General features: G+C 39.8%; 1 protein-coding gene across 1 annotated transcript; it reads right to left on the bottom strand.

Annotated features, from left to right (window-relative positions):
* Positions 1 to 8,217: 8,217 nt before the first annotated feature.
* On the bottom strand, positions 8,218 to 18,212 carry LOC309639343 (uncharacterized protein). Its single transcript, XM_082416412.1, has 2 exons — positions 11,916 to 18,212; positions 8,218 to 11,795 (listed from the first exon to the last, which is right to left on the bottom strand). The coding sequence occupies exons 1-2, from the start codon at positions 12,440 to 12,442 to the stop codon at positions 11,501 to 11,503; spliced, it is 822 nt and encodes a 273-aa protein (XP_082272538.1). The 5' UTR covers positions 12,443 to 18,212; the 3' UTR covers positions 8,218 to 11,500.
* Between the last annotated feature and the right edge of the window lie 614 nt (positions 18,213 to 18,826).

Raw genomic sequence — 18,826 nt, 5'->3', positions numbered from 1 at the left:
TCTGTCCAGTCCTTCTTTCTGGGAGAGTCTTATCCTGTTAGCAGCCTCATGGTTGGCATTCACTTGCCAAACCCTGTGGTCATAAATGCCCCCTGAATTCCTCCCCTCCTTGTTCTGTCCAGTGATGGATCACTCTGCTTTGGCTGCCTATCCAAAGTCAGAGCTTTGGCCAAATCCCCCAGGAAGCACCTCATCCCAGATGTCAGATCCTAGCTGGATCTTGCTTTCCTCATCTCCTTGTCTACTCTGGGTGGGCTATAGTAAATCAAGAAGTCTTCCTTTATAGCAAAAATTGTCCTATTGCTGTCTAATTCTTACACAATAAAACAGTATAGACATCCTATAGTATGCTGGGCAAAATCACAAAATCTGATTTCCTTCCTTGATTTTAGAAAGTTCAGTAACATAACTGCACAGAAAGTTTGATAAAAATCAAATTTCTTCATCAATTTCTCTGGAAGTAATTTAAATTATTTTAAAGCAAAAGGAAAGGTAGAAGGTAAAATTGGGACATGCTTCTGTTACAGTTATGAAAAAGAAAATGCAAAAATGAAAACTGAAAAAAAGTGGTAAATCTCAAATTCTTTAAGGATCAAACGATGGGAACAGATGGGCAGAGGAAAGACCAAGTTTATCAACTTTTCAAATAAGTTAACCGAATTACTGGCAGATGTGATTTGTGTCATATTTGAAGAGGGTGAGCTGACCAGGACCGTATTGCAAAGAATAGTGACAGTTATTTTAACAGAGAGAGAAAGATTGGGCATAAAAAAAGAATTGGAAATTGATACAACTACTTATGAATTTCACTGAGTTCAGTGGCATTTGTTGACAATATTAGAGAGAGAGGGAGGGAGGGAGATTCTAAAATATGCCTGCCATAGTAGAGGCTTAATTAATATTTGTTGAATGAACATAGTGGAGTTGGTTTAAACTAAAAGTGTTCCAAATGAAACTCACAGAAAAGCCTTTTCTTAAACATGTTAAATAAAGAGGGGGAGGGATAGGGAGTTTGGGAGTGACATGTACACACTGCTCTATTTAAAATAAATAGAGGGATTGGTTCAAGATGGCGGAGTAGAAGGACATGCTCTCACTCCCTCTTGTGAGAGCACTGGAATCACAACTAACTGCTGAACAATCATGGACAGGAAGACACTGACACTCACCAAAAAAATACCCCACATCCAAAGACAAAGGAGAAGCCGCAATGAGACAGTAGGAGGGGTGCAATCACAATAAAATCAAATCGCATAACCGCTTGGTGGGTGACTCCCAAACTGGAGAACAGTTATACCACATAAGTCTACCCACTAGAGTGAAGGTTCTGAGCCCCATGTCAGGCTTCCCAACCTGGGGGTCTGCTAATGGGAGGAGGAATTCCCAGAGTCTCAGACTTTGAAGGTTAGCAAGATTTGATTTCAGGACTTTGACAGGACTCGGGGAAACAGAGACTTCACTTTTGGAGGGTACACACAAAGTAGTGTGCACATCAGCACCCAGGGGGAAGGAGCAGTGACCCCATAGGAGACTGAACCAGACCTACCTGCTAGTGTTGGAGGGTCTCCTGCAGAGGCGGGGGGTGGCTGTGACTCACGGTGGGGACAAGGACACTGGCAGCAGAAGTTCTGGGAAGTACTCCTTGCCGTGAGCCCTCCCAGAGTCAGCCATTAGCCCCACCAAAGAGCCTGTAGCCTCCAGGGCTGGGTCACCTCAGGTGAAACAACCAGCAGAGAGGGAACTCAGCCCCACCCCTCAGCAGACAAGAGGATTAAAATTTTACTGAGCTCTGCCCACCAGAGCAACAGCCAGCTCTACCCACCACCAGACCGTCCCATCAGGAAGCTTGCACAAGTCTCTTAGATAGCCTCATCCACCAGAGGGCAGACAGCAGGAGCACAAAGAACAATTCTGCAGCCTGTGGAACGAAAACCACATTCATAGAAAGATCGATAAAATGAAAAGGCAGAGGACTGTGTCCCAGATGAAGGAACAAGATAAAACCACTGAAAACAACTAAATGAAGTGGACTTAGGCAACCTTCCAGAAAAAGAATTCAGAAAAATGACAGTGTTAGAGGATCCAGGACCTCAGAAAAAGAATGGAGGCAAAGATCGAGACGATGCAAGAAATGTTTAACAAAGACCTAGAAGAATTACAGAAGAAATACCTAGAAGAATTAAAGAACAAACAAATAGAGATGAACAATACAATAATTGAAATGAAAAATACACTAGAAGGAATCAATAGTAGAAAAACGGAGGCAGAAGAACGGATAAGTGACCTGGAAGACAGAACGGTGGAATTCACTGCTGCAGAACACGATAAACAAAAAAGGATGCAAAGAAATGAAGACAGCATAAGAGACCTCTGGGACAACATTAAATGCACCAACATTTGCATTATAGGGGTCCCAGAAGGAGAAAAGAGAGATGAAGGACCTGAGAAAATATTTGTAGAGATTATAGTCGAAAACTTCCCTAACATGGGAATGGAAATAGCCACCCAAGTCCAGGAGGTGCAGAGAGTCCCAGGCAGGATAAACCCAAGGAGAAACACACTGAGACATGTAGTAATCAAATTGACAAAAATTAAAGACACAGAAAAATTATTAAAACCAACAAGGGAAAAACGACAAATAACATACAAGGGAACTCCCATAAGGTTAACAGCTGATTTCTCAGCAGAAGTTCTACAAGCCAGAAGGGAGTGGCACGACATATTTAAAGTGATGAAAGGGAAGAACCTACAACCAAGATTACTCTACCCGGCAAGGATCTCATTCAGATTTGATGGAGAAATCAAAAGGTTTACAGACAAGCAAAAGCTAAGAGAATTCAGCACCATCAAACCAGCTCTACAACAAATGCTAAAGAAACTTCTCTAAGTGGGAAACACAAGAGAAGAAAAGGACCTACCAAACAAACCCAAAGCAATTAAGAAAATGGTAATAGGAACATACATATTGATAATTACCTTAAATGTGAATGGATTAAATGCTCCAAGCAAAAGACACAGGCTTGCTGAATGGATACAAAAACAAGAACCATCTATTTGCTGTCTACAAGAGATCCACTTCAGACCTAGGGACACATACAGACTGAGAGTGAGGGGATGGAAAAAGATTTTCCATGCAAATGGAAATCAAAAGAAAGCTGGAGTAGCAATACTCAAATCAGATAAAATAGACTTTAAAATAAAGAATGTTACAAGAACAAGGAAGGACACTATATAATGATCAAGGGATTAATCTAAGAAGAAGACATAACAATTATAAATATATGTGCACCCAACATAGAAACACCTCAAGACATAAGGTAAATGCTAACAGCTATAAAAGAGGAAGTTGACAGTAACACAATTATAGTGGGGGGACTTTAACACCATACCTACACCAGGGACAGATCATCCAGACAGAAAATTAGTAAGGAAACAGAAGCTTTAAATGACACAATAGACCAGATAGATTTAATTGATATTTATAGGACATTCCACCTGAAAACAGCAGATTACACTTTCTTCTCAAGTGCACATGGAACATTCTCCAGTGTAGATCACATTTTGGGTCACAAATCAAGCCTCAGTAAATTTAAGAAAATTAAATCATATCAAGCATCTTTTCTGACCACAATGCTGTGAGATTAGAAATCAATTACAGGGGGAAAAAACCCCGTAAAAAACACAAACACATGGAGGCTAAATAATACATTACTAAATAATCAAGAGATCACTGAAGAAATAAAAGAGGAAATCAAAAAATACCTGGAGGCAAAAGACAATGAAAACATGACGATCCAAAATCTATGGGATGCAGCAAAAGCAGCTTTAAGAGGGAAGTTCATAGCAATACAATCCGACCTCAAGAAACAAGAAAAATCTCAAATAAACAGTCTAACCTTACACCTAAAGGAACTAGAGAAAGAAGAACAAACAAAACCCAAAGTTAGTAGACGGAAAGAAATCATAAAGATCAGAGCAGAAATAAATGAAATAGAAACAAAGAAAACAATAGCAAAGATCAATAAAACTAAAAGCTGGTTCTTTAAGAAGATAAACAAAATTGATAAACTTTTAGCCAGAGTCATCAAGAAAAAGAGGGAGAGGACTCAAATCAATAAAATTAGAAATGAAAAAGGAGAAGTTACAATGGACAACACAGAAATACAAAGCATCATAAGAGACTACTACAAGCAACTGTATGCCAATGAAATGGGCAACCCCGAACAAATGGTCAATTCTTGGAATTCAGGTAAACCCTCCCAGACTGAACCAGGAAGAAATAGAAAATATGAACAGACTTATCACAAGTAATGAAATTGAAACTGTGATTAAAAATCTTCCAACAAACAAAAGTCCAGTACCAGATGGCTTCACAGGTGAATTCTATCAAACGTTTAGAGACGAGCTAACACTGATTCTTCTCAAACTCTTCCAAAAAATTGCAGAGGAAGGAACACTCCCAAACTCATTCTATGAGGCCACCATCACCTTGATACCAAAACCAGACAAAGATACTACAAAAAAAGAAAATTACCGACCAATATCACTGATGAACATAGATGCAAAAATCCTCAACAAGATACTAGCAAACAGAATCCAACAACACATTAAAAGTATCATACACCATGATCAAGTGGGATTTATCCTAGGGATGCAAGGATTCTTCAATTTGTGCAAATCAATCAATGTGATACACCATATTGACAAACTGAAGGATAAAAACCATATGATCATCTCAAGAGATGCAGAAAAAGCGTTTGACAAAATTCAACACCCATTTATGATAAAAAATCTCCAGAAAGTGGGCATAGAGGGAACCTACCTCAACACAATAAAGGCCATATATGACAAACCCACAGCCAACATCATTCTCAATGGTGAAAAACTGAAAGCATTTCCTCTAAGATCAGGAACAAGACAAGGATGTCTACTCTCGCCACAATTATTCAACATAGTTTTGGAAGTCCTACCCATGGCAATCAGAGAAGAAAAAGAAATAAAAGGAATACAAATTGGAAAAGGGGAAGTAAAACTGTCACTGTTTGCAGATGACATGATACTATACATAGAGAATCCTAAAGATGCCACCAGAAAACTACTAGAGCTGATCATTGAAAATGGTAAAGTTGCAGGATACAAAATTAATGCACAGAAATCTCTTGCATTCCTATACACTAACAACAGAATATCAGAAAGAGAAATTAAGGGAACGATCCCATCACCATTGCAAGAAATAGAATAAAATACCCAGGAATAAACCTACCTAAGGAGGTAAAAGACCTGTATGCAGAAAACTATAAGACACTGATGAAAGAAATCAAAGATGAGACAAACAGAGGGAGAGATATACCATGTTTTTGGATTGGAAGAATCAATATTGTGAAAATGACTATACTACCCAAAGCAGTCTACAGATTCAATGCAATCCCTATCAAATTACCAATGGCATTTTTTACAGAACTAGAACAAAAAAATCTTAAAATTTTTATGGAGACAAAAAAGACCCCGAATAGCCAAAGCAGTCTTGAGGGAAAAAAACAGAGCAGGAGGAATCAGACTCCTTGACTTCAGACTATACTACAAAGCTACAGTAATCAAGACAATATGGTACAGGCACAAAAACAGAAATGTAGATCAATGGAACAGGATAGAAAGCCCAGAGATAAACCCATGCACCTGTGGTCTACTAATCTATGACAAAGGAGACAAGGATATACAATGGAGAAAAGACAGCCCCTTCAATAAGTGGAGCTGGGAAAACTGGACAGCTACATGTAAAAGAATGAAATTAGAATATTCCCTAACACCATACACAAAAATAAACTCAAAATGGATTGAAGACCTAAATGTAAGACTGGACACTATAAAACTATTAGAGGAAACCATAGGAAGAACACACTTTGACATAAATCACAGCAAGATCTTTTTTGACCCACCTCCTAGAGTAATGGAAATAAAAACAAAAATAAACAAATGGGACCTAATGAAACTTAAAAGCTTTTGCACAGCCAAGGAAAGTATAAACAAGATGAAAAGGCAACCTTCAGAATGGGAGAAAAAATTTGCCAGCGAATCAATGGACAAACGATTAATCTCCAAAATATATAAACAGCTCATGCAGCTCAATATTAAAAAAACAAACAATGCAATCAAAAAATGGGCAGAAGACCTAAATAGACATTTCTCCAAAGAAGACATATAGATGGGCAAGAGGCACATGAAAAGCTGCTCAACATCACTAATTATTAGAGAAATGTAAATGAAAACTACAATGAGGTATCACCTCATACCAGTTAGAATGGGCATCATCAGAAAATCTACAAACGACAAATGCTGGAGAGAGTGTGGAGAAAAGGGAACCCTCTCGCACTGTTGGTGGGAATGTAAATTGATACAGCCACTATGGAGAACAGTATAGAGGTTCCTTAATAAACTAAAAATAGAATTACCATATGATCCAGCAATCCCACTACTGGGCACATACCCAGAGAAAACCATATTCAAAAAGACTCATGCACCACAATGTTCATTGCAGCACTATTTACAATAGCCAGGTCATGGAAGCAACCTAAATGCCCATCGACGGATAAATGGGTAAAGAAGATGTGGTACATATATACAATGGAATATTACTCAGCCATAAAAAGGAACGAAATTGGGTCATTTGTAGAGACGTGGATGGACCTAGAGACTGTCATACAGGGTGAAGTAAGTCAGAAAGAGAAAAACAAATACTGTGTACTAACGTATATATGTGGAATGTACAAAAATGGTACAGATGAACCAGTCTGCAAGGTAGAAATAGAGGCACAGATGTAGAGAACAAACGTATGGACAGCAAGGGGGGGAAAGCAGTGGTGGGTGGGGTGGTGGTGGGATGAATTGGGAGATTGGGATTGACATGTATTCACTGATGTGTATAAAATTGATGACTAATAAGAACCTGCTGTATAAAAAATACATAAAATTAAAATAAAATGAATCAGGTAAAAGTTATGAACACATGGTTCATAGAAAAAATACAAATGGTTTTTGAATATGTAAAAATTGTGCAATCTCATAATGAAAGAAATTAAGTTGAAATAAAAAAGTAATATAAAATAGAAATAAAATAAAAAATAACCCTCAAGGACCTACTGTATATTAAAAAAAAATGGAGAGGGGCAAGAGAATGATATAGATGAGATGAGAATGGCCATGTATTGATAATTCTTGAAGCTAATTGATGGAGTCATGGGGATGTATTACACTCCTTTTTCAACTTCTGTGTATGTTTGAAATTTTCCATAATAAAAAGTTAAAAATAAAAAAAGTTTTCCATAATAAAAAAACATGTTAAGTATGATCAATTAAACAAGATCTTTCTTTGAAAGGAAATGTCATGTTCTTGTTTATGGAGGAGTTTCTCAGGTCATCTCTGTAGGGCTAGTCCTCAGCTGGGATACACTCACTGGCCAAACTGATGCTTATGGTAATTGGTGTCTGTTCTAATTGGTTGATGTCCCTGAAGTACTGGCAGTTTACTACTCTATTGTGACTGGTGTTCATCTCTGTATCTGTATCAATCAAAAGAGGTCTTTGACGCAGATGTGCAGTGAATCAGTGGGGAAGGGAAGGATGTTGAATTGATGGTATTGGAAAAACTGCCTAACACTTGGGTGAAAACATCGTATCTCACCTCACAGGACAATAAATTACAGAAGGAATAAATAATTAAATGTTAAAAAAAGAAAACCATTATAAAAATAGAAGTAGAAAAAAATAGGTGATCATCTGATTTTCCGTACAGCAACAGAAAACAAAGGAAACAATCATCAAGAAATGCTTGATACATTTACCTAAATAAAAAATTTAAATTTTATATATCAAAAATCATGAACAAAATTAAAAAGCAAAGAGTAAAATGGGGAGGAAACCATTTGCCACAATTACAAAAAAAGGATTGATATAAAGGGTTTAGATAAATAGACTATGAAACCATTAAGGTCTCAACAGAAAAATTGTCAAAGGACATTAATAGGTAATTCACAAAAGAGGAAATGGCTAAGGAATATCTGATAAAGCTGTTTAATGACAGTAATCCCAAATAAATAAAAATAAGACAAGAAAACCTTTTGTTTTTTTAACCTATCAAGTTAGAAAAGGTTTTTTTGGGCAATAATATTAATCACTACTAGGGATAGTAGGAGAAAGCAGCATTACTCACATATTGCTGCTAAGACTGAAAATTGCTGTAACTACTAAAAATCATTTCGATCATATATTTTAAGAGCCTTAAAAAAGATTTATATATATGGATCTAGTAGTTCTAATTATAGAAGTCTACCCTACAAAATAATCTTCAACTCAAAGACTTACACACACAGATCTTCATTTCAGCATAATTTACAATAGCAAAAACCAAAATCTACAAACATTCAGCAAGAGAAGTATTTATGTTATACTGGCATGATGCAAAATTAGCAGTCATTAAAATTGAAGTAAATTAGTAGTTTGGGATTAACACATACACACTACCATATATAAAATAGATAACCATCAAGGACCTAGTGCGTAACACAGGGAACTATACTTAATATTTTGTAATAACCTATAAGGGAAAAGAATCTGAAAAAGAATATATATATATGTATTACATATATCTGAAACACTTTGCTGTACACCTGAAACTCACACAACGTTGTAAATCAACTTCAATAAACTAATAATAATAAAAAAATAGAAACAACAACAAAAAAATGAAGTAACAAATGATTTTTAGTGACATGGGGGAAAATAAGTAGAAACAGTAGAATGCAAAATTTTATACACAATAGTTCAAGCCAAAAAAAAAATAAAGAAAGGTAAAAAGACTGGAAGGAAAACACCAAAACAGCAACAGTGGTTAACTCTTATTGATGGGAATAAATACTTGTTTTCTTCTTTATAGTTTATGCTCTCATTGTATACTTATACTAAGTTGTCTACAATGAGCATGTGTCACTTTCATAATCAGAAAAGAAATCATTATTTTAAAAGAAAAATCTCTAGAATTAATCTAGATTTTACCTGGCAGAAAACATCAGAGGAAACCATACTGGTGAATTGTTTTGTAATATTTTTTAAAGCAGAGTTTCACAGTTCTATTCAAACACAAGTCCCAAAGTAATAACCTCTTTGTTTTTTTTTTTTTGGCAGAGCGGTAGTAAATAATAACTAGGCAAAATTCGTGTATAATTAGTTTTTTAAAAAGTGGTTAAAATACCTCGATTGAAAAAATCGAAGAATAAAATTTCCTTAGCAGCTCAAGGTTTCTTTGAGAACACAGACATTTTTGTCTTATGCCATCATTACTAACTAGTATAGAAATTTCACAGTGGCATTTCGTTTCAGCCTTTATTTCTTGCAGTTTCTGAAAGTATTGTTTGATCTCAAGATCAACAAGATTTACAATGTGGAGATAACTTGCTCCAAGCTTTCCATAATCATCCTCCTCCACCTTCTCAGACCTTCCTGGCTTGCTTTTATAGTTATCTGTCCTCTTCCCAGAGTCTTAGTAGATTCACACACTGGTGACAACCCATGTCTTTCACCCAGAGCCAGCCCCAGGCAAAATTGTCAAAGATCTGAAGTTAGTGGCACTTCCTTTCTCCCGCCCCACGTCTGGTGCATTCCCACCCTCTCAAAATCTGCTCTCACATGCTTTAATCACACTAAGCTACACTAACACTTTTGAGCATCTACTATACACCAGGCATCCTGTTAAAGGCTTTCACCCATAATATTTTATTTATCCTCACGATAACCTTGCAAAGGTTTATTTGCCTCATTTTACAGATGGGAATGCTGTAGCCCAGAGAGGTTAAGAAAGTTGCCTGTGGTCACACAGCCAGCCATAGCTAGTACGGGTTCCGGAGTTGTCTGATTCAAGAGCCACGCTTATTCGCAGTTGGTAGGGCCAGTACTTTGGACCCTCAGGACTCTTTTCCAAGCCTTTTAAATTCAGTCATACAAGATAGTTGTCTATTTCCCAAGTAAAATTCCAATTGTTCTTAAATTGGAAAGAGTCTAAAGTTTTTCAGTTTTCTCCCAAATAACAGAAATTTCCTGAAGGATAAGGACATGTGCCTAATTATAGCTAGTAGATCTATCAGTTGAAAAGAACATTACTAAGTGGATTTGGGCACCATTCAGTTGTCACAAATTATCACACCTTTCCTGAAGCCACATAATAGGGAACAAGAAAATTCACGGGCTAGTCTTTCTTAACATCATTTCCCCCCACTAATCTAAAGATCCTCCCAGAAGGTAATTAATTTCCCGTTTTCCCTCTGTAACTAATCAAGATTTAAAAACACTAATTCTCAAGAAATTCTTCTTTACTCCTTAATCAATTCTATAGCTCCTAACAAGCTGTAGGCCCTGAGGCAATTTACTTTGGGCCTCTGAGCTACAGATTTCTCCTCTGTAAAAGGAGGATTGGATTAAAATTCATACCCTTCTCCTAAAGTTGTGGAAAGAATTAAATGATATAATGCAAATGAAGTTTTGGATAGATGGGTGGCTCGGGAAGGTATACTTCCTTATTCCACTCCCCCCTCTCCTTTGTATATTGGTATTTTCTCTATGTAAAAGTTACTGTGTCCTCCTAAAGGTTTTCTTGACCTTTTTTCTCCAGGACACTAAATTCCTATTCCTTAATTCTTTTCCAAGAGACCTTATTTTCCAATCATGTACTTATTGTAACCTCCCCATTCCACATCACGTTAAAAACAAGACCTAACAGGGTTTGTATAAAGCCAGAGATAAATCTCTGTTCCGTCTCCCTTTCCACTTAGCTCCTCTCCCCCCAAAAACCCTCCCCCCAAACAACAACAACCCAAAAACCTGGAGTGACAGAGAAGGCACTCAAAGTTATCGATTAAATAATCTTCCTTCCGTGGTCAAAGAAGGAATGCTTGTCAAGAGCGTAGGTTTAAAGTAAGAAAAAACAAAAAGATGCTTTTCCTAACCAACTTCCTATTCATCGTCCAATAGCAGCAGCCGTTAGGGTCCCTTCTCTGCACAAGGGCAAGGTGCTGTGAGGACGTTTAACTCCTGGCCCTGACTCTTGTGAAAGCCTGGCCAATATCAAACATCCTGGATCACAGAAATGTTTATGGTGAATATGATACAATGAGCTGGGGGAACGAAATATTTCCCACCCAGTAATATTTAATGGCAATGCTTTTGCAGACTTGATTATAAGGAATTCTTCCTGGTGGTCAAAACCAAGGAATTAGGGACCTAAAATCCTACAGCTGGAAAAGAGTTGAAGCACCCACTTCCCCAGTTTAAAGAATATGAATTCTGTGTTCAAAAATTCCCACACTCTCTGGTTAGTACATCCACTGATTTAGAAAATGCCCTGGAAGTTTCTGATGATGGATAATCTTTTTTTTTTCCTTCAGGGCTCCAGACACTTGGTGCTTAAGTATCTACAATTTAAAGTTTTACATATCTTCCTTGGGCTGTCATATGTCTACCTATCCCGCCGAGGACATCTCCCTGAATAATCTCTGAGTGGAGAATAACGATCCTCTCGCCCTAGGAGATTTATTCGAAAAGGAACGTGCGCGGGGCCGTATAAATTCCGAGGCTCAGATTTCGTTCCCCGCTGGTCAGATGGTGCGGTCGGCGGGCCCGAGGGATACGTACAGCTGTCCCTACTAGAGGCACGGAGCACAGGTGCTCGGCCTCCCGCCACCGAAGTCGCAGGGGAACTCTGCTGCAGTGACATGTGAGTCGCAGGCAGTTGAACCTCGGATGGTCGACCCCTGTAGGGGGAGGGGGGGAAATAAGTCTGAACTACGCCCAGGACGATTGTTCCGGTTAAAAACCCTGTCCCTCTGCCGCCGGCCCTCCTTCCACGCCGACGCAGAGCCTTGGATCTGCACCTCGCGGTCTGAGCCTCCGCTGGCTGCATCTTGACTATCACTCCGAGCGGTCTGGACCGGCTCGGCGGCGGGGCCTGAGCCTGTCCCGCGGGCCGCGGGGGGTGGGGTGGCGTCGCTGTCCCCGCCCCGGCGGCGGTGACCGCAGCTCCTCGTCCCGCGGTGGGCGTGCCCCCCCGTGCGCCCCGCGCGCTCCTGGGGCGCCGCTGTCTCTGTCGCGGGCCGAGCGCCACGCGATCTTCCTGCAAGTCGGGCTCGAAGCGCGCTCCTCGCGGTCGCTGCGCCGCCCCGGGGTTCCCGGCAGCCCCGTCCGGGTCCGGCCGCTGTCGCCGCCGGCCTCGCCACGCGGTGCCTCCGCCCAGCACCCCCCTGCAGCTGCCTCGCCCGGCCTTGTCGCCGATCGTGCTGCAGCGCGACACGGGGGACCCAAGAGGCGCAGTCTTCTCGGCTGGCCCCGCGGTTTCCTTGTTCAGCCGCCTCCCATCCGGGAGAAATCCACATTTGATGGGATCTTTGATCAATCCCAGCATTTCCCCCAGGTGTTCAGCGACCTCAATTTTTAATTATTCTACACTCCCTTATGATTCGTTCATCTCTTTCCTCTTTAAGGTTGTGGGTCGTTCAAAGTTTAGACCTGGAATATTTTTTTAAAACACGTTATTTACAGTTTTATAAGGGGGCATCGGTGGGGATGGGGAACTGGACGCTGAGTGGGTTTTTAATTTACAGACAAAAATCGTTTCACTGCGTGACCCAGGCCCTTAATATTCCTCTCTGAACCTGAATTGCTTCATCTATAAAGTAAAATTTAAAACAGTTATATCTCACCTGCCTTCAAGTAGAGGGTTGGTCAGATGACCTCATGAAGGATCTTGCAGGGCTAGACTCTCTAATGATTTTGTAATCTGAGGATTTGAAATTTAGGATTAGAAATATGTCATTTCTTTAAAGCAGTGAGTGAAGAGCATTTTCTGTGCATCAAGTATCAGATGCAGGGGGTCTTTTCTCTCTCCCTCTCACCAGTTGGGGCAGGCTAGGGCTCTCCACACTCTGAATGTCAGTGTCACAAACACATAATCAGGGAGTCAGACCTGGGGATTATCTAGTCCTTTAGGGTTCTTTGTGCCATTGAGTCTCTCCACTCATATTGATAATATAACAGTTAATTATATATTTTGAGTTTCTCCTCCTTGTCTCATGTTTTCAATTCTGGAGAGAGAGAGAGATTAAGAGAGAGAGAAAGGTGACTAGTTCTCATCTTTAAAATAACAACAACAACAAAAAAATCAATCCCATTGATCAATGTGGAAAACCAAAAACCCAAATCCCTTCCATTACCCTCCACTGTGATTAAATTGAAGTGTTCTAAAAAATGTCATTTCAAATTGAAGCAGAATCTTTCTCTCTCTCTGCCTCCCCCACCTTCTTTGCCTCTTTCTGTCTCTGTCTCTCTCTCTCTCTTTTTTTTTTTTTGTAAGGGAGACACAGGGGCAGCTCAGGGATGTTTTTTTAATTCAGGAGTTTTTAGGAGGCCACATCTCAAAGTCAGCTGAGTTGACTGGATGCTGACTTTAGGTGTGCCCGGTATGAGGACTGTACTGCAGAGCACTCCAAAAGAATCTAGAATATTTTTACAGGATAAATTACCTGTGCGTTTACATGACTGTATTATTTCATATATCTTGTTTTGACCCACCCTTTCCCCGGGATACAAGAGCCGACCTTCTTCGAGAGGGGGAGAAAAAGAAGGAAGATGTGTGAGCTCCCCCTGGTGCTCTCCCGTATTCCGGCGGATTGAAAAGAATTGTAAGGAAACACGTCTACACAAGCAGAAGGAAAAAGAAATTATCTGGATTATTTCTTTAAATAAAAAGCACACTTCCATGCTCACGTGCAGAACATTTCAGATCAAGGTCTCCAGGCTTTGATTCTTTTGGATTCTTTACGTCACCTTGTCAGTGTAGACCTGCCTTTCTTAGCTAATGTCATTTCTGTCAAGAGTTGGAAGAGGAATCCATGCCCTGTCAGAGAATAAGTTGACAAAGCACGATTTGAGGTGGGGATGTGGCAGGTTGCCCTGTGGATGGGATTACTCTTGGAATCAAATTGGATTACTTTTTGTCCGGAATTGTTCTCTTTTGTTAGTCTATAGTTATTCATTTGACTGAATAATTTTCACACATTTCTCTCTGTGCAGAAAGATACCAGAGAGATATCACGGGGCTCTGGTACAAACCACCTCGACCAGTAGGGCCTTTAATTCTAGACGATATCTCCTATCCCAATGGTATCCTATACTTTTAATGGCTTTTAAACACCTGGGTTCAGAGACCTCTGTGGGCTCTGGTCACCGGTAAAGGCTGCGGGGGAAATTCCACGCAGTCCGCTGTGTAAATTCATCACAGTGGCCTTCAACAATTTGCTAACATGTGTTTAGTTAGTCCTGCCTTTGGTCCACACTATGGGGAGTGTAAAAAATGCAGGAACATAATCCCCGCTGAGACCTGGTCAGATCAGCTAAGGGACAAACTTCAGTGTTCATTATAATAAATAGGTCGATATTATCATGATTCTTTCACCTCATAAGTCAAGGGGGAGCTTTGGGTGCATTTATTTTTCTGTGTGTGATTCTGGCTGCGTGGGGGTCTGGTCAAGCCAAAAATGGATCTGAAGATCCCAGTTCTGCCGCTGGTTCCTGGGATGCTCCTTTCCTCGAACTTAATCACGGAGCGCTGAAACCCACTCAGAAGACCACGGCAGGTTTTAACGGATCAAATTCATTCCACTCCCGTGTTCTTATTTCTCCCAGCACACCATGCGCATTCCCCTTTACCTCTTTGCTGGGCCATTCCTCCGGTCTGCATTGCTTTCCTCTGCTCACCCCCACCCCAGCCGTCCAGTGTCTGCATTTAATTACGCTCTAGAGTGAGGCTCCCCTCTTTCCTGACAATTCTCACCTGCACAAATTGCTCTCTCTTCCCTTTCTGCACTTACTGTTTGTACCCCACCATGAGCTCTCCTTATAGAGAGCCCCATTCCCTGATTTAGAAAACTTACACGTGTATGTTACCTCTGGCACTGAATCAGAAGCTCCTTGGAGAAAGGGTAATGGCTTTTGTTTCTTCTGTATCTTCACGCTACCGAAGTGTGCCGATAACTTTGAGTACTCTGTTAAATGAGCAAATTGAAATAATAATTCTGAGGGATTTTTTTTTTTAATCTCAAAAATTTTTTTAAATCCCATGTCTCTTCCATGAAAAACTGTAAAATGAAGGAGCCATTTCCAGGAGTTTAATTAATTTATTAGTTGTGCTTTGCCTCCACCCCAGAAGGATTTAAGGTGGGCTTAAAATATTAGGAAAACTAGGCAAGATTATTAATTCTGTCCCTGCAAGCTCTAAAACTGCATAGTTCTAGATCCCAGTTTAAACAGTGGAGAGATTTTTTTTAACGGTAAATGTGTGCTTTGTTATATCTCTCATTCTCATGTTAAGAAAAAAGATCACAGATAAAACATTTCGAAAATATTTTTGCGTCTTCTTTGCATAGCACACACACACACATACACACTCACACTAGAACTGTACTGGCAGTGAACATGGGTTGTTTAAAGTATAGCTATTCAACTGTCATATAAAGTGAAATCTATATTTTCTCTCCCTATATGACTATATATTTAACATCTCTATGCATATGTGTGTGCATACATATGTATATGTTATATACACACACTCCACATTATTATTTCAAGGGGGATTTTGCTCCTTCTGGCTACCAGCAATAACTAGTCAATATTTACACTCTTGAATATCGATGATGTCGTGCATACACGGGAAAACTGTGGAAAACATCTCCGTTTTCAAACAGAGTTTTAATTATTTGTAAAGCCTTCAATTGTTCACGATCTGATGTCATGGATTGGTCCTCACAGTGTCAAGTGCACTGTCCAGAACCCCCGTAGTATTATAAATAGGCTTCTAAAGCCGGGTTGATTGATGTTTGGCATGAAACGGTATTCCTCTGAGCACATATATTCCTTCTGTTCACCATTTTCATAGAAAAATACCAGGGCTGATTTTTTATTCAAATCTCCAATTTATGCAGGGTTTAAACTACTAAATACCTAAAGCCTTTTTCAGATCTTTTTCCCTTTTCTGTTAGGTAGGTAACTAAATCTTTTGCTTCAACACAAATAAGAGTTGGAGATTTAGCGGATTCCTGTGGGGGAGAGAAAGAGTTTATTAATTATACTGAGAATCAAATAATATGCTTCTTTGACACTAACGTTCCATCCTGCTACACCCCAAGTATCCTATGGGACTACTTTAAAGCCTTTATCAGGGTCTAGATTACTGCATTTATGGTTCCTTGGAATAAGGAATTTAATGAATGGCATTGTGAGTTGAAGAGAGAATTTGAGATGTTTTAAGATGTAAGCTGAGACAGTGAAATGGTTATTTTCAAAGTATGTCCCAGGGATTGTAATATAAAACATCACCCCCAAAAAAGCACAATAATGTACATTTTCATGAGGTTTATTTAATAAATTGTTAACACTGATGAAATGCAAATTTTTCCTTCACGACCCTTATCTGCATTTGGCAGAGTCCTACAGAAAACTTTAAGTACCTGTTTAAAGCAATTTACAAGATATTGTAGAGAATCCCAGCAATAAAGAATGATTGTTGATCTTCTTAAAAATTTTGATATCGACAGTATTAAACCAAGAGCCTTACCTGGATTGAGCTGATTTGGGCTAGTGTCTGTATTGGTACCTTTATCAAGAGTGCCCTTTTGCTTTATAGGCTCTATATTAGAAGCAAATTTTACTTGAATACAATTTTACTCTTACCTGATGGAGAGCAAAATAGTTAGTATTTACTGAGTGCTTATTACATATCAGACACTGCACTAGATGCATTCCATGTATTATTACACTGGATTTTTATAGCTATTATATAAAGGAAGATACATTATTATCACTCTTTTAAAGGATGAGGCCTACAGAGTTAAAAGTGATCTTCCCAAAGTTTCCTGCTTTCTTCATCACTTTGGGCTGCTATAACAAAATACCATAGACTGGATGGCTTATAAACAACAGAAGTTTATTTCTCACAGTTCTGGAGGGTGGGAAATCCAAGATCAAGGTGCCGGCAGGTTCAGTGTCTGGTGAGAGCCCACATTCTGGTTCACAGACAGTACTGGCTAGTTGTAACCTCACATGGTGGAGTACGCAAGGGAGCTGTCTCAGCTGCTTTTATAAGGGCACTAATCCCATTCCTGAGGGCTCCACCCTTATGACCTGATGACCTTCCAAAGGTCCTCACCTCCTAATACCATCATATTGGGGTTAGGTTTCAACATACGAATTTTGGGACATTCAGACCATAGCGCCTGCCTAGCAAAAAGTGAAGATAGGGACTGAACTGCAGCAGTCCAACCCTACTGTCCACCATCTGTAAAGAGCCAATTAGTAAATTTCTTAGGCTTTGCAGCCCATACAGTCTCTGTCACAACTACTGAACTCTGTTGTGGTAGTTCAAAAGCTGTAACAGATAATATGTAAATGAACTGTGTGGCTCTGTTCCAATAAAGCTTTTTAAAATTTTATTTATTTATTTGGCCATGCCACATGGCTTGCAGGATCTTAGTTCCCTGACCAGCAATTGAACCCAGGCCCTAGGCAGTGAGAACGTGGAGTCCTAACCACTGGACCACCAGGGAATTCCTGAATAAAGCTTTATTTAATAAAAACAGGTAGTGGTCCGATTTGTCCTATGGCTGTAACTTACTGACTCCTGCACTAAGGTATTCTGCCTGCCTCCTCAGTGCAAAGAAAACCCACTAAGTGCAGTTGACTTTGGACCAGGCAGGTCTCCATGCCGGGTGAGTCTTCTGAGAAGGCGAAACCAATGTGAACTGAGGGCCTTAGAAACTACCTCCATCCTTGGCACTTGACCCTCAACATCATTGTTGGAGACTTTGGAAGGCTCCACTTAGAATAATAATAATATACTTGTAGGAGTGGAGTCTTGAATTATTATTTATAGTGGCATCCTTATTATTATTGCATGGAGAATTAGAAATACTTAGAGTGAAGATGGAGTTCACATCTGCCTGGATTTCTAGTGTCCTGAAGGCCCCTTAACCTTACCTATGAGACAAGCTTGCTTCATCCTGCAGGGATTATTGGAGCCCCCAATTACTCTTGCTGCACACCCTGTTCTGTTTAATTGGACTTTTAATATGTTCCCTTGGGTCAGGCTGGGCTAATCTGGTGGTTGGGTTGGTGACTCAACTGTTCTTCTAGCCCATTTAGGCCTGAAGATGTGCCTTATACTTCCAAGTCTTTAAACCAAATAGACCAGGGACTAGGTCCTACCCACCGACTGGCCAGATACCTCTTTGGAATTCTATTTTCATCTATTCCTAGACCCTCCATTACTACAGTTCATCCATGACTGTGCGTTAGAAAGTAGATACCATCTCTCCCTGCCAGTGTTCTCCCCATCAGATGCTGTATTCTTCAGGACACACTGAGCTTCTTAGCCACTGAACTCATCGGTGGCTTTCTCCCTGCCCCAGTGGACACAAGAAGGTCTAGTCCTGGATCCTGTCAGCTGGCTCCGTTCAGTGTCAGGTTATCGGTTCATGCTTGGCCATGAGGCAGGGAGAGCTACTCGCCTACTCTACAGCTTTGCCTAAAGTGAGACACTTCCTTTCTTTCATACTCAAAAGCTAAGTAATCTGACCATAGAGTATAGTTATCATAAGAAAGTTATAAAAGGATTTGGCCTTACGTTTCTCTGAAATAGCAAGATAATGGGAACACAGTCTTGGCCTGATTGGCAAAATGACAGATGCAATTGGGTGAAAGAAAAATCAAAATTATGGTTGATAATTAAGAAGAACCG

This window comes from Balaenoptera physalus, assembly GCF_965194825.1.
Source record: "Balaenoptera physalus genome assembly, chromosome: 12".
Lineage (NCBI taxonomy): Eukaryota > Metazoa > Chordata > Mammalia > Artiodactyla > Balaenopteridae > Balaenoptera > Balaenoptera physalus.
This window is presented reverse-complemented; position numbering and strand designations above follow the sequence as displayed.